Source organism: Phyllostomus discolor, chromosome 4, assembly GCF_004126475.2.
Source record: "Phyllostomus discolor isolate MPI-MPIP mPhyDis1 chromosome 4, mPhyDis1.pri.v3, whole genome shotgun sequence".
NCBI lineage: Eukaryota > Metazoa > Chordata > Mammalia > Chiroptera > Phyllostomidae > Phyllostomus > Phyllostomus discolor.
In genome coordinates this window covers 199,629,855-199,646,047 of record NC_040906.2, presented here as the reverse complement: position 1 = coordinate 199,646,047, position 16,193 = coordinate 199,629,855, and the positions used below count along the sequence as shown (strand labels likewise).

Here is a 16,193-nt window from a genome sequence, read left to right as displayed (position 1 = left end):
AATTATTCCTCACAGCATTTGGCTCCTATGGAAACATTTAAAATATCATCCTTTGAAGAAATAAATGAATAGAATAAAATAAAGTCAAATATCACCGTTCGGATCTCGCAAACTTGGGAGGAACTCACTTTCTGTGGTTCTGATGTTCTTGCACTTCCGTGACCACCTAGGCGCTGGGAGAGGAGCTGGATGCCTGCAGTTTAAAGCTGATGGAGCTGGATGAAGCCGTACAGAAGTTCTCGGAACAGAATGGCCAGCTGGGTAGGCCCCTGGCCAGGAAGATAGGAAAGCTGACTGAACTGCACCAGCAGACCAGTAGGCAGGCTGAGAACCGGCTCTCCAGGCTCAGCCAGGTGAGTTTTCTGGCCAGTGGTCAAAGTTCTCTAGGGCAGAAATTCCATGTTCTGTTTTTCTCTTTGGAAGATAATAAATAAAAAGTTGATCTGGAAAACGACGGGAGTAATTTAAGGGGTAGCTTACTTCATCCCGCACCTGTGTTCCTAAGAATTAGACATAAACCCACCTTTATTTTATATCAAACCATTACTATAAACTCTTTGACAAAGGTGGTCATGTCCAGGTAATCTTGATGTGAATATTTTGTGAACTGGGGAAGCGTTTTGCAAAATGCATTGTCAACCATTAACTTGTTTCACAGATCAGTTTGTGTGAAGTAAGATGAGTGTATTGACTTCCAGATATTATATAATAGCTATTATTTACTTCATAGGTTCAGGTCACACATCCACCATGACTGTTGAGTGTGGACTCGACTTCTACTACCTGATGATATATGTTTTCTGTAACCAGAGATAAGTTAACTCAGGATTTGGCAACCAGTGAATTACAATACTGAAACCTGGTGTGCCAGGATCCCCGCCCACTGCCTCCTTACTCGGTGAGGGCGGGGAATGGACGGAGGGAGGCAGAAAGGAGAGCTGGATAGATAAGTAAGAGATGAGAATAGAGAAGCTTTTTTCTTTTTAAGGAAAGATTAATCAAGCGTATTGAGAACTTGGATTTTATCCCGAAGTCACTGGGAAGTCCCTGAAATGTTTTCCACGAGGACATACCTTTTGTAGATTTAAAAAAGGGGGTGGGGGTTCTAGGGAAAGTAACCTCACAAGGTGCTGATCGTAAATGCCTAACTGGGCAGGTAGGTCCTGGTGGGTAGTCACACCCAAGAGCTATAACTCCTTTCATGGGAGGTTTTAAGCCTGCCCTGTTTGTTATTCTTGTGCATCTAGGTTAACACACCTTTGAAATAAGCATAACCACCCGCAAGAGAGCGTATAATCAGTGTTAACTACCCTGTAATCCAATCACCCACCTTGCTTTCTTTAATCTTCCTTCTGTCCCCTCCTTAATTTTTAAAAGAAACTGCAAAACGATTATTCTGTGGGACATTGGAGATCCTCCTCCATGGCATATGTTGTCCGTTTGGCTCAAATAAACTAATAAAATTTCTCTGCAGGTTTGGATGTTTCTTATGTTGACACTTGAAATATCTCAGATATTATGTAATGATTAACTCGCAGGACTGTTGTATCCAAAGAGAGACAGAAGACTGATTTCTAGCTCAAGAAGTAAAGGTTACCTTTGTCATCGGAATGTTCATGATTTTTTTAGGCAACATCCCATTTAGAAGAATACAACGCAATGCTTGAATTGATTTTGAAGTGGATTGACAAAGCTAAAGTCTTGGTACATGGAAAGGTTGTGTGGAATTCTGCCAGGCAACTTCGGGAACAATACATTTCCCATCAGGTAACTTTGGGAAAAAGGGTTTTCAAAGAATAACTAGGAGAGCAATTTAATTTAACTGGCTACATGTACCGAAAACTCAGAGGACCATCATGTCAAGTTGTTCTAGGTGCCAAATTTAAAAAAAAAAAAACAAAAACAAAACCTAAGGTAGCCTTACAACTTGTCCAGTGGTTTGAAAGAAAGGAGCTACACATGGGATTTCATAACTATACAAAGAAATGCATGTCTCCCCTTGACTTTCCTTCCCCAAGACCAAAAATTATCAGTCCCTTTTTTTTGCAGCTTCTTTGAAACAGTTCTGTGCAGAGATTCGGTGGAAACTTCTTCTGATGAAGAGACGTAGCACATTTAGAAAGACTAAGTGGGCTAGAGTCAGACCAATGGGGAAACCAAGCGCGGCCGCTTCGGGCAGTGCGATTTGAGAGAAACTACACTCCCTCCCTGAGTTCAGTCTTCCCAGCTGTAGGATGGAGATGTAACTGATGTACATTGCAGAACTGGGACAAGGATCAAATGGGGTAACTTCCCACAGGAAGTAGGGGTCAGCCGGGAACCAGCAACGAGTCCACATCATATTACTTCATTTCCTCTGGAGTTTTCTCCAGCCCATGTCGTCCAGGACATTATTTCATTCTGTCTAATAGCCCAGCCACCTTGCGATGAAATACAGAATGGTTTCTAAGTTACATGGCTATCCTCAAGTAGTGTCGATTTTCTCTTTCTTTTATTCTGGTCTTTTAAATCCATCGCCTTTTCCATGATGACTGACAGAGTTCTCGATCAAAGCCTCATTTTCTCCTTTCTACTGCTTTACAGGCTTCTAATTGGTTTCACTGCCTCCACAGTCTGTCTTCCCTCATCAGTCTCATATGCTATTCTCAACAAATCTTCCTTAAACAACTCTAACTTTCTACTTGAAGATATGCTTATATATTAACAGATGAGACTTAAGGTAGAACCAGTTGTAAACAGTGAAGAAAATACTCAGCATCATTAGAAATCTAGAAAGGCAGTTTAAGAGCGAGCATTTTAACTGCCAAGTGCACACTGTTCCTTCCAGTTCATATTGAAGAAGCTGAGAGCTCTCCAACACTCCTGGGAACCTGGTGAACTCTCTCTGAAAGACGGTTGGCAAAATGGATCATGATCACCAATAAGTTCCTCCTCTGCAGTCCAAATTGCAGAAAATAGTTTATGCAGTATTAACCGCTAGAATGCAATTTTAAAGGAAACCTCGATGTCAACTCATTTTCCAGAGTAAACTTTTGGATATGATGGAATATAATGCAGTCTTTAGAATAGACATGAAGGCTTTTTCTTTAAAATAATTTCTGTGCTCATTTATTTATTCAACAAACATTTAGAAAGTATTTTCCAAAGCCAGGGATTTGGGGAGACATTTGGAATACAAACAGTATTTCCTGTCCCTGCCCCCAGGGGCTTGGTAATTAATGGGAGACTGGAGACAGAGAGATCCAGACAATTACAATCGATGATGATGCAAGCAGGCAGGGACCAAGGTGCTGGAGAAGCCCACAGAGGGTGCTCACCCAGACTGCCCTGGGTTTGAGAAGGAAGTTAAGGGAAGCCTTTTCAGGAAAAGGTGATTCTGGGTGGAGCCCTGAAAGACCGCAGCCCCCTCTGTAGTAGCAGGAGTGAGGGGGTGCTCTGCTGGGGTCCCTGGAAGGTGCGGCTTGAGAGCTAGAGGAAAGAGGCGTCAGAGACAGACTAGAGAGCAAAGGAAAAGACAGGCGATGAAAGCCTGGTAGGCACGGGCACTTCATCCTAAACTCCCTCTGAAGGTTTTCACAGCTGTTCTGCAGGCAAGTGACAAGTGCAGACTTGTATTTTAAGAAGGATGACTGTGGAACCCAGACTATTGAAGGGAAGGCCACAGAGAAGGTAGTTGTAGTATTTCAGGGGAAAGTGACAAGGCCTTCCTTTGGAGGCTGAGAGAAGGCTAAAGCAAGGGGTGTTCCTGAGCTGGGATTGTGGACTTGGAGACTGTGGCTGATGCGGGTGAAAGGGAGGGAGGAGCCAAGGATGATTCCCGGGATTTTTTTTTTTTTACTTGGGCAGTTGGGTGGGCTGAGTGCAGGCGGACAGGTGTCAGGTGTTGGTGGTTAACGCACTCAGGTGCTCAGGAGAGCACTCAGCCCGTACACACTGTTTCGGGGAGCTCTCCGGTGCCTGCCTTAGTAATCACGGCTTCCCGAGGTTACCCACAAACAGTGCACAGAGAGAAATGTTCCCAACGGCAGGTGAAAAAGGAAGATGGAAAATTGTAGGTATATTATGATGTTAGGTGCCTAAAAATATACCCACACATAACAGCAGTTACAGCTTACTTGGTTACCATTCGGTTAGGGGATTATGGATATTTTACTTATATATTATTGTGAGAAAAATATATGTTCTACTTTTTTTAAATTAAAAAAAATTAAGAATAATGTCCCATGTCCCATTTGTCCTCTTCATACATCACTCACCCCAGCACCTGCCTATTTCGTGCTCACTCACCTATGTGTCTTCGCTTGTGCTGCTCCCTCAGCGTAAAATACCCTTCCTCTTCTTGCCCATCCGTCAAAATGCAAGCGGCCTACTGACTCAGCTCAGATGTGAGTGTTCCAGGAAGCCTTCTCCAACCTCCCTGCAAGTTCATCTCATTTCTGACCTCTCCTTAACCCATTATTCTTTTCTCTCTACTCAGGTAGTGCATAATGCATGGTTATTAGTCCACTTGTATCCGTGTCACTGCCAGCAGATGATACTATCCTGAATGACAAGGGCGTGTTTTATCCCTCTTGGTATCCTAATTTGCATCTATGCCCATGTCTCACTTAGAGCAAGTGATAAAAGGTTTTTTTTTGTTTGTTTGTTTGCAGTGCTCTAGTCTTTTTCATTTCTTAGACTGACCTACACTTAGATCTAAGGTATAGAGTATGAGAGCTGAAATGCATCTCTTTAGTTTAAATATGCGAAAAGGTAGGAGGCCCCACGACCCGATGAAGCTACCCATGGGCAGAGCATTGCCCCTGCTGGGATGCTTGTGACCCTCAGGAAGCAGCTTGAGGTGGTGGACAAGAGCCCGAGCCTTATGGTCCAGCACTTTAAAACATGTGGCCTCGGCAGATCATTTACAGTTTCTGAACTTTGATTTCTTTGTCTGTGAAACTCGGATAACAGTAGGTGGGGAGTGGGCCCTGGGGTGTGAAGATTAAACCACAGGGGGGCACATGGGCTGTGGCTCCCTTCCTGGCCCGAAGGCCCCCCCCCACCGCACCACGTGGATTACCTACACTTCTCTGCCTGCTTATCAGTGCCGTGGTGTTGCTCATTCCCTGTAGACCATGCTAGAAGAATCTGAAGAAATCCACAGCGATCTGGAAGCGATGACCGAGAAGTTACAGTACCTCTCTAGCGTGTACCACACAGAACAAATGTGTCACCAAGTGGCAGAACTGGGACGGGAGACCGAGGAATTGCGGCAGATGATCAAATTTCGTCTGCAGAATCTCCAAGATGCTGCCAAGGTAAAACTATAATAATAATAATAATAATAAATTTAAGTTGAAAAGTCCATCATTAAAAAAAAATGGTGGTCTTATAGAAGAGACAGAGCACTCATCTCTCATGGGCCTTCCTGACTGTGATGTTATTCTTCACCTATGAGTTTGGGCTTTAAGTACTTAAATATTGACATCCATATTGTTTTTACTCCGCAGGATATGAAAAAATTTGAAACAGAGCTAAAAAACTTACAAGTCGCTTTGGAGCAAGCCCAGGCCACCCTGACTTCTCCGGAAGTCGGGCGTCTTAGTCTCAAAGAGCAGCTGTCGCATCGGCAGGTGAGCGAAAATAACTCAGCGGAGATCACTGGGGGTCTACTGATAGGTTTTTTTTTTTTAAAGAAAAGTTATGAAAAAGAATTTGTAAACTCAGTTATAGTCTCAGCTGCACATACGTGATTTGCAACATTTCCTGGAAAACGTGTATGACTTGTGAACTAGCTGTAGTTTGTCTCTTGCTTGCGAAAGGAGCGCTTCAGTGTAAAATGTGTGAACTGTGTTCTCGCACTCTCAGCATCTGCTGTGTGAGGTGGAGTCGCTGAAGCCGAAGGTCCGGGCCGTGCAGACCAGCCAGAGCGCGCTCCGGATCCCTGAGGACGTCGTGGCCCGCTTGCCGCTCTGCCGCGCGGCGCTCCAGCTGCAGGAGGAGGCCAGCCGGCTGCAGCACATGGCCATCCAGCAGTGCAATGTCCTGCAGGCACGTGTGCGGCCCGCGCAGGCGCAGCAGCAGCCAATGAGTCACTAGCTCCTGGTCTTAGCTGGGGCACAGCCATCAGAACACCCCCAGAGTGTTAAATGTGGCAGGTTGTGGTTATATAAAATAAGGAGGTGAAATGCTATGCTTTGGATCACCCACGAAAGCCTGGAGAAAGTTCTGTAAAAATATCTGTTGGTGAAAACTATCTTGTAGCAATATTTTTTTATAAGAATGACTTATATAGGTTAATTTTATATTCAATGTTATTTTTACCTAATTATTCATCTGAGAATCATCTAGAACAGAGGTGCCAAACTCATTTTCACTGGGGGCCACATCAGCATTGCAGGTACCTTCAAAGGGCCAAATGAAATTTCAACTCCTTTATAGTTAAGGAGTAGTTACATTTACACAGTCCTAAAATTATTTCAATGCTTTAAAGGCAACCACGAGGCTGATGTGGCCCCCGGTGAAAATGAGTTGGACACCCTTGATCTAGAACCTTGTAATATGACTCTACTAGTCACATATAGTACAGGGGTATTTTTCACACTTGAGCATATTGATGCACTAAATGCATTTTCATGTCTGAGAGGTACTCCCAAGTATAATTTAGTCTCTTTAACAAGAGAAAAATCATTGACTCGGAAAATACGACACCATTTACCTCATATCTCATTTCAACTCATATTTCATCATTTTTATCCAACAATTACACACGTATCCTCTCATTAGATTGCTAATGGCCCCTTTGGGCAATTATCCTTACTCCTTGGATTAGCTTGTAATTTGTTAGACAGTAAATTCCTGGGGATAGGAGTCACGCTTAATTACTTCTTTTTACCCTTTATTCCAGCACTTAACAAGTGCCTTATATATATTTTCAGTATTTCCTGTGGAAAATGAAGTAATCGTGTTTTTCATACTGCCTCCTACCATTTTCTGACCATGATGCTGCTGTCTTCAAGACAATATGAATGGCCACTTAACTACTCTGAATTCATGAATAATAATCCTGGTAAAGTGATTTAGGAAAAAGGCTTTGAAGTATCTGCCTAGAGCTGAGGATTTGAATGATCCAGGAATTCTACCCATCATTCCTTTATTCCCTGGACACACAGTTAAATAGGAGTTAACACTGTAGTTTGTCAGAGAGCAGTGCAGAATTACTTAACACAGTTATTGATATAAGAAAGATAATCATGGGATCTTTTCTGCCCCCAAAGGAGGCTGTGATGCAGTATGAACAATATGAACAAGAAATGCAGCACCTCCAGGAGCTCATAGAAGGAGCTCACAGGGAGATTGAGGATAAGCCGGTGGTCACCAGTAACATCCAGGAGCTGCAAGCCCAGATTGCTCGGCACGAGGTGAGACAGGAGCCTGGGCGGGACTCTGGCTTGATTGGAATCCGTGATTGGTTTCGAGTGAATGAAAGGGAAAGGTTCTCCCTGTCTGGTACATCACGTGTTGAGTCCTTGGGTGGTATCTTTGGCTGTTTTTGCATTTTGAGGGCTCTTTTTTTCTAAGACTTTCTAAGACCTAGTCGCAGGAGTCTTCCCCTTGATTCTAAACGCCTTTACATGTTGTTCATGACATAGCTCCACCGGGACCCGGAGACTGTCTCCTGGCCCTGAATTCTCAGTTAATGCACCGAGACACAGGCTGAGTCCCATATTCAAAGCCAGCAAGAAACAGCAATGCTCAAAGTCTCACTGTTTTGATCACCTTCTTTTAAAAAAGGGATATTTCACATTTAAAAAATGATTTGTTATTTCAAATATTGATCATTTCATCTCCTTTCATCAAAATTAGAGAATGGTCCGTATTTTTTATTTTGTTGACTTCCAAATTTAGCATCTTCCCGATTTCAAAAGTGCTGCTTTCCTTGGACCTTTGGCATCATTGTGACCTTAGGACTTGGACTCCCCTTGTGCAGACCTGGTCTCAGAGACCACAGACCTGGAGTGTTTGAGCCCATTGGCCCTTGGCAGTGAACTTCCGCTCCTGGCTTGTCAATGCCTATATATGTCACATTTAGACTTTCCCTTGGGGGCTGGCTCATAGCATCATGAATTTTGGTAAGGGATTGGGACTAGGAGGTATCTTATTTCTCTGTGCCAAGGGTGGACATTAAGTTTACCTTTCCAAGTGCTCCAGTTGGTTGTCACAAGGGCAACAAACTGTTTTCCCAAACCAGGTGTCACAGTGAGGCTCTCAGCAGGTTCATTTGTTGCTCTTTATGGATAGAAAATCTGACGACCCCCCCCCCAAGTTCAATTCTTTAGTTTCTCAACACATCCAATGTGTAAATTACTTTCATTTATATATAACTTATAAATGAATGGAAATAAATGTCCCACCTACATTTACTCCTATATGGTAGATATATCTATGTTAACTATTCCTTTTTCTTATGCCATTGGTTAAACAGAAATGTTATACAAATATTTGAAACTGCTGTTTATATAACTCATACATTAGACTATATATTATAAATTTATTTCAAAACTATTTTTAATCCCAGTTTCTAAGGTCCAGAATTTTGTTGTAACAACTTTTCTGTCGTAGTACAGAAAATATATTTTTAAAAACTTCTCTACAATAGCAGTAATTCTTATTACCATGTTTTTCTGATTTTTAAAATGATCTATAAGGGTTTTAACATTACATTTTATAACAACCCTGTGAGGTAAAGATTTTTTTTTTATTATCACCATTTTACTGATAAGAAAAGGGAAACTGACTTTTTAGATGACTTCCTAAGCCCCCAAATCTGGTAACTCAAAGAAGCCTGATTCTAATCTAGTGCCTTTGGCCCCAGATTGGTTTTTCACTGCAGCAGAAGCTACATGAGCCATCTCACTGCACAGAAGCAAAGAGTGATGGTCCTGGAGAGTGAATGACTTGCCCGGGGTCACAGAGCCGGCGCTCAGCACAGTCAGCAGTAGGCTGGCTTCTGCTCCGTAGGCTGACTTCCTGGCTTCTGCTCAGGGACCTGTTCATTCTGTCATATTCTCCCCGCAAGTTCTACACATCAGTGTAGACATTTATTAGCTCTGTCATGTGATTTAGGATACATCTTCCTATCAACAATGACATAGTCCTGGGCGAGGCTCATTGTAGGTATAAAACAAACGCAGGAAGGAAAGTGCTGAATGGAGAAAGCCTGATTTATGATAACATAAAACTTTGGAAGACTGCTTTTTCCTGTACTTTCGATCTGCTTTTAATAGCATTTCAATCCTGATGGGAGTCCCATTTCCTTATGGGTAACTTCAACTCACAAAAATAATTGATAATTGATTCGTTTCTAAGGAATTCCCATTTTTTTTCCCTGTGACTTTTCAAATGTTCCATTTAATCGGAGAAAATTACCCTGCCACTTTCACATCTTAGGAGAGGAGCCCTTGGACCTCTTGCTTTCCAGTGGACACAGGAGGCTTACCCCTGAGTGCAGGCAGTGGCTCACCCAGGGCAGCTTTCCTCGGCACAGCCGCAGTACCTGAAATCCCCACCTTCATGCTCATCTTTTATAGTCATTTTCAGAAATACCCAATAAAGTTAAAAATAAATATGCTTTCCAAGAATGGGGAACACGTTAACTCATTAGAGCTTCATTTTACTACAGCGGGCTTGACCACCAAACCACAAAGTTAATGGGAGGCAGGCAGGCTTATTCTTACAGAAGAAAGCTCTAGAGAGCTGTGTCTGCAAGGGAGTCACTCATAGAGGTTAACCATATAATGCAGATTCTCACAAGCCTAGTAAATCAAAATCTTTTGAAGTGGAGACCAGAATTGCATTTGTAGCGAACAACCAGATGAGTTTTACACACAGTAAGGTTGAGAACTCCCATTAAGGCAAGGGGAGTTTGCTGTCAGTGTGGGCGTGCGTTGGTACTGCCATCAGGGCAGTGACCATCCGTGGGGGGCACCAAGGGTGGGAGGACTGAGGCTGCCTGTGCTGCACAAGGATTCCTCCAGTCTGCCCACACGGGGCAGGCCGCTGCAGGAGTGCTCCCAGATCTGTCCCGTGGCAACAGAGAGCTCAAGGAGTCCGGCAAGCTGGCGGAAGTCTCTGTCTGCGCGTGTTAACTAATCATTTGTAGAGTAGCCATGTGTCAGGCATGAGACCAGATATAGTAAGTAGCTGCTTAATCACGATTTTTAAAGCCCTGTTAGGTATAATTAAGTATCCAGCAGCTCTACTAGGTAAAGACTTGATGATTTCTGCTTTTTAATTCTTAATTTTAAAAGTACCTCCGCTATTCTGGAAGTCAAGAAAACAGGCTGCTGACGGAGCTCTCCTGGCCTGTTTTCCCTTCCATTCAGCCCGTTTGGGTTGGGAGAGGAGACACAAACTGGCAACGAGAACAAAATGGTACATATGTATGTGCACATGTGTATACATACACATATATACATACACACGTACACACACATATACCATTTTCTTATGTTGTCGTTTTGTTTCTGAACTTCAAGTTCAAAGCTCTAGTTTGAATGTCAGTATATTTAAAATTATGAGTATACACACATTCATATTTTAAAGACATTGACATTTATTGTCGATGTGTTATGTACAAACACTAAAGGACAACGTTTTAGACCAAGGAGCCAAATAAAAGGAATAGGAAAAGGTAATGGTGTTGTACTTTTAGGAATAAGGTTTTAGAATATACCTCTTTATTTTTAAAAAGATGTATACACCTTTTAAGTAAGAAAGTATATGTTTAATATTTTAGAATTACTATTTTAGTTTATTTCCTTATTTTAATATTTTAGCATTTTTAAGGGCTGTGTGCTATCCAGAATATATTTTCAATAAGCTCTTGGGAAAAGTTTAGAAAACCTCTATCTCTCAAGACAATTTTTTCCAACAGGAAATGTATTTAAAAGCCATTACACTTAAACTGAACACATTCAAAGCCTTAGTTTGAAGTGTCAGAAACATTTGAAGCATGGTGGAGTATGTGAGGGAAATTTTAGTGAATGTTCGGACAAAATTGCATTTTGGGAGTTAACTGCATTAAAAAGTTAGAGTTTCGTATATAATGTTTAGCTTATCTTCAAAAACAGCCCTCAGGGACACAGCGATGACAAGCCATTCACTTAGTGACCCTGTCTGAACAACTGACGCCTCCATTTGATATATTCAGTATGATAAGAGCTGAGCGTTGCATTTTTTTGTAGTTTTAGTCATCACATGACCTAATTTCCATGGCATGAACCATCTGGCAGTGGCAGACTCCCAGGCATTTTAAAGAAAGTTACAGGTTCTTCAGGTTACGTAACTTCCTGATTCTGCCCGCAGCAGCCCCCCTGGGTTCGGATCCGGGGCCGGAGCCCGCGCGTCCTGCGCCCCAGCCGCTGGCTCGGCTCGGCGCACCTCTCCGCCCAGCCCAGCCGCGCTGTGGGCTGGCTCGGAGCTGCAGGCAGCCTTGCAGCTCCGCACCGTCCACATCCTGCCTCCTCCGGCCGGCGCGCGCGGCAGCCGCCTGGCACAGCTCTGTGATTTCATTGGCCAGCCCCGGAGGAAGATGAATGCTACCAGCTCTGTTTCCTTTTGATGCTGCTCTGACACCCAGGGGCGGGGGGTGGGAAAATGTTTCCTCAGGAGCTGGCTCAGAAAATCAAGGGCTACCAGGAGCAGATTGCCTCTCTGAACTCCAAGTGCAAGATGCTGACAATGAAAGCCAGGAACGCCACCATGCTGCTGACGGTGACCGAAGTGGAGGGGCTGCCGGAGGACTTGGACGGGAAGCTCCTCCCCGCCTCTTCTGCCCACCCCTCTGTGGTCATGGTAAGTGAGGGTCAAGGCCAGTTTTGCAGGGCGTGGAGCGCTGCTCTCCTGTGAGTGTACCCTGCTCCCTGGTGCAGGTTCCTGCTCTGGCTTATTTTAGGGATCAGTGGTAGGTCTTGCAGACTAGAGCTGAAGAAGTCTCCTGAACTGTCTGCTACATTTGGGCCAAAGCCAGTACGTGACACTGTAAACAATGACAGTGGAAATAGCTTGACAGTCTCAAGCTATTTGCATGAGACTGCTGAACTACTTGATAATGTCAGAGGTCAGCCCTGCATTTGTTTATAATTTAGCAAGAATACTGAGAGACGCTGTGCATCAGAAAATAAATAAAATCCTCTGCACAGTTTTCTAGTTTTCTGGGGCAGAGGGGGGATGAGAGAATCATGCTACATATATTGTGTGTATTTACTTGTAAGGATGTTTAAGGAAATATAGGAGAAAGGCTATTATTAAAAAAAATAAGAAAATTAGAAAATCTGAAGTTTAGCTTTGGATTAAAATACAGAAGTTCCAGTAATTTCTCTCTATATTACTTCCCAGCCACTTTGCATCTAAAATGCATTAGTTATTTTGGTTCCTCGGCGTTGTCCAGCGCTGTATATTTTTCACACAAACGTGCTGGACATGGATAGTGCATAACCATACGTGGGCTTTTTGGCGATATAGCACTTAGGGTGTACTTATCTCTGAGAGTACTTGTAATCTGAGATGTCTAAAAAAATCCAAGCACTATTTCATAGACTCTTCCTTCATTTGTACAATTTATGAGGGTTTTTTTTAGTTATTTATAAAGATACAATCAAGGAAAAGAAAGTAAATCAGAAAAATAGTTAATCAACAACAAAACTTTTTATAGGATATGCACCTCCTATCCCTGTTAGTTTTATAAATGGCCCCCAGTGTCATATTCATTTGAACCAAATTTTAAACACAGATACAAAATTTGTGTGTAAATATGGGTCTCAGTAATTCTAACCTTTGTTATATAATTGTCTCTGTTTGACTTATGCTTGAGCAGATCTTCTGTTGCATTGCTAACTGGTTTTTATGTCCTTTGGACTGCCTTTTATGTGACAGATGACTGCAGGTCGCTGTCACACTTTGCTGTCACCTGTCACTGAAGAGTCTGGGGAGGAGGGAACCAACAGTGAGATTTCCTCTCCACCTGCCTGCCGTTCCCCTTCACCTGTGGCTAATACAGATGCTTCTGTTAACCAGGTACCGCCCACTTGGCATTCCTTAGCTCGGATCCCTGGGTGGTTGCAGAACTCCGTTCCTACTAGACTGTGGGTATGAATCCTAGACTTTGAGGAGCACACTGTTAGGTGTGACAGTGGCACAAGCTATGATTGTCATGTGAGACCACTACTGGCTTTACACGTCATCTCCTCTCCAGGGCTCCTGGCAATGAGCTGAGCAAAAACTAGGTCACAGAAATTATAGCTGGAGAAGGTGCCGGTTCAGGCTTTATGGCTTCCGTGTCTGACAGGCATCTGTAATGGAGTACTGCATCCTCCCGGGAAACGAAACGTGCATGTCACCCTTGGAAAGTAACCTGATTCTGTTGCTATTTTAACATGCGTTTACCTAAGGTATGGCGCCTACCAGTTCAGATCTTGAAGATGGAAAAGTTCTGTTCATCGTATCACACTTTTTCTTGCTGTACGAACGGCCATCCAATTTAAAGGGCTGGCTGCCAGGATACATATTGGCATGCCTGAGCAGATTTGAGTTTTCTCACTTATCTTTCAATCACCTTCCATTTTATTTTTTATAAAGTAGGAGTAGTACCTTGGTCTGAGATGCCTTTTAGTATGCACCATATTAAAATATATTATAACAAATTAAATATGTCAAAAAGTGTTCATGGAAAATATGAGGTAGAAATAAAAAAGACATACCATAATGAAAAAATTTTAATGCATGGTGAGTAGTACTTATCTTTTCATTCAGCCAAAACAACTAAAAATTTTTAACTATGTTACTGTGAAATTATGTAAACATTGAAAGAGGTTGAGCTGTATTATCATGTAAGAAACATTAACCAGGAAAGGTTCTATAAACTATGTTACAAATCTATCATATTTTTTATTTTAAAGCAGAAGCATTCAAAATAGGGTTTCTGTGATAAAGAAAATCTTTTCTCCTCTCAGAAAGGAGAAAAAGGTTGATGAAAGCTTTAGATAAAACAGTTCTCTTGGTAAAAATCTATACAGCTCTAGTTTATCGTATCTATACGATGCATCTATACAATTGAATCTATACAGATGATTCAGTCTATACACTGAATCTACACAATTCACCCATTCATCCCATACATTATGAGAGCCTGTTGGGAAAATCTTGTGCGGGGTCCCAGGGATGCAACAAAGGAAGAGACGGCTGTGCCCTCTGACCCCAAGACCCTTGTCATCTAGAGAGAAAGGAGTCCAGGGGACAGATAATGACAAAAGTGATGAGAGGAAATTAAACAACAGAAATGGGGAAGTTCAGGGTGCTCTGGAGGATTTGAGAAACTGTTCTCCAAACCCTGAGTTTAAATGTATTACTCATTGCTTGAGGGTGTTCTTCCCTGTGGTCACCGATATTATTAGGGTCATAGAAATACAGCTATAGTCAGCTGTTTACTGTATAGAAAAAAATGCATGCCTAATTTTCTTAAAATTTCCAAATTGAACAATAAACACTGACCTCGACACCAACTCGTTAAGAAGACTGTCTCTTTTCTAAAATAAGTCTCGACGCTGCAGGAAAGGTGTCTTTCCATGTACCTGAAAGCTCCATGTAAATGATAAAATGTGCAGTTTTTTTTATTATGATGACTTTAACTGTCAAGCTCAATCAAATCCCAGAGTTGTGAGTGAGATTATGCTTTATTTTAATCTCATTTGTCACCCCTCCCCCATCAGAGGAAACCATCAAGTAAATCACATTGTTAACGCACTTCTATGTGATTCCACAAATTCCTTTCAATTCTTTTTTTATTTAGTTTACCTTAGGCAGCTCTAGGAGGACACTACTGAAAAGCGTAAGTGTTATGCTGGGTGTTGACCCCATCGTCTATGACCACTTGTCAGTCTTCTGCAGTAACCTACGTCGGAGAAAAGCAACGAATACAGCATGTCAGGCATGCCTTGGGTTTACAAAATTTTATCTGGAAACCGAGGAGAGCATTCAGAATCCAAATAAGTTCCAGTTCTCAGACCCAAAACACTGTACAGAATGTGCACAGCTGTTCAAGGAGCAGCCAAATATAGCTGCTTTATAAAATCGCAGCTGTTAAAAAAAAAAAAGGCTTTGAGAAAAACTTGCTGCTTCTGTGAGTGGATCTCCATTATGTAACGGACTGATCACCCCGTTTCAGTGTGTTCTGTCCCTGACAGTAACTGTTAGCCGAGATGTGGGAACAACAATTCGGCTTCCTTGAGGGCAGAAATAATGAAGCGGCCCCAGAACTGGCTGCAGGCTTCTTGGGCCCTTTAGAACCTTGTTGGCACCAGAGATGGGTTTCCTGGAAGGTAATTTTTCCACGGACTGGGGGTGGGGGTGATGGTCTCAGGGTGATTCAAGTGCGTTACATTCAAGCTCACCTCCTGCTGTGTGGCCCTGTGCCCAACTATGCTGCAGCGCAAAGGTGGGGGACCCCTGCTTCAGAAGCAAGCTGAGACTTCAGCTCCTGAGACCAGTTGAGGACAGCTGGGGGTGGAAAGGGCCACAGTGTAATAATGGGTAGAGCACTGGGCTCCAAGTTAAAGGTCAGAGCGGGTGCCAGCTCTTCCTCCTGTAAGCGGGAAGTACTTGGAAAGTCCCTGGGTCCCCTCATTTGTGATGGGAAACAATGCTACTCCACTCACAAAATTGTGAAAACATTTTAACATCATGTGATGATAATCATTGCAAGTACCTTTTTGGCTGGAAAATAATAATAAAATGCTAGCTCTAGTTTCCCAAATTTAGTGCCCGAGGAATCTACTGGATAACAGGTGTCATAACTTAGGCACATAAGCAACAAGAGACATATTTCTGAGGGTGATTCCTCACTATAACAAATGTTGCTTTTATCTAGTAGCGAAAGGACCTATAGATTTCTTTGATTGAATCTCTGTGGTCCTCAAACAGACCCAAGTTATTCATCTACAAAAGGTGATATATTTTCAAATCTTTAAAAAAAAACCCAGGAGTTGTTTTTCCCATCTAACAGGCCTGAGACACACACACACGCTCACACACTCCCACACAAAGGAGCCAGAAAAAAAATGTTTTGGTATCAGATTTATTTTATCCTAGCTCTTTTAAGGGCCTTCTTTATAATAGAACATTTAATTGAAAATGTTTACAACACTTAAAGCAAC

At 42.5% G+C, this 16,193-nt stretch overlaps 1 protein-coding gene across 13 annotated transcripts in view; it reads left to right on the top strand.

Annotated features, from left to right (window-relative positions):
• SYNE1 (spectrin repeat containing nuclear envelope protein 1) overlaps nt 1-16,193 on the top strand; it is a 433,377-nt gene that overhangs the window by 264,782 nt on the left and 152,402 nt on the right. For 12 of the 13 annotated variants that reach the window (XM_036024918.1, XM_036024914.1, XM_036024915.1 and 9 more), the window contains 8 exons: nt 171-353; nt 1,630-1,767; nt 5,115-5,300; nt 5,493-5,615; nt 5,851-6,033; nt 7,260-7,403; nt 11,653-11,838; nt 12,919-13,059. In XM_036024918.1, the coding sequence (XP_035880811.1) occupies nt 171-353; nt 1,630-1,767; nt 5,115-5,300; nt 5,493-5,615; nt 5,851-6,033; nt 7,260-7,403; nt 11,653-11,838; nt 12,919-13,059 (1,284 nt within the window). The remainder of the gene's footprint in view (nt 1-170; nt 354-1,629; nt 1,768-5,114; nt 5,301-5,492; nt 5,616-5,850; nt 6,034-7,259; nt 7,404-11,652; nt 11,839-12,918; nt 13,060-16,193) is intronic. The other variant, XM_036024913.1, reaches the window with a different exon arrangement.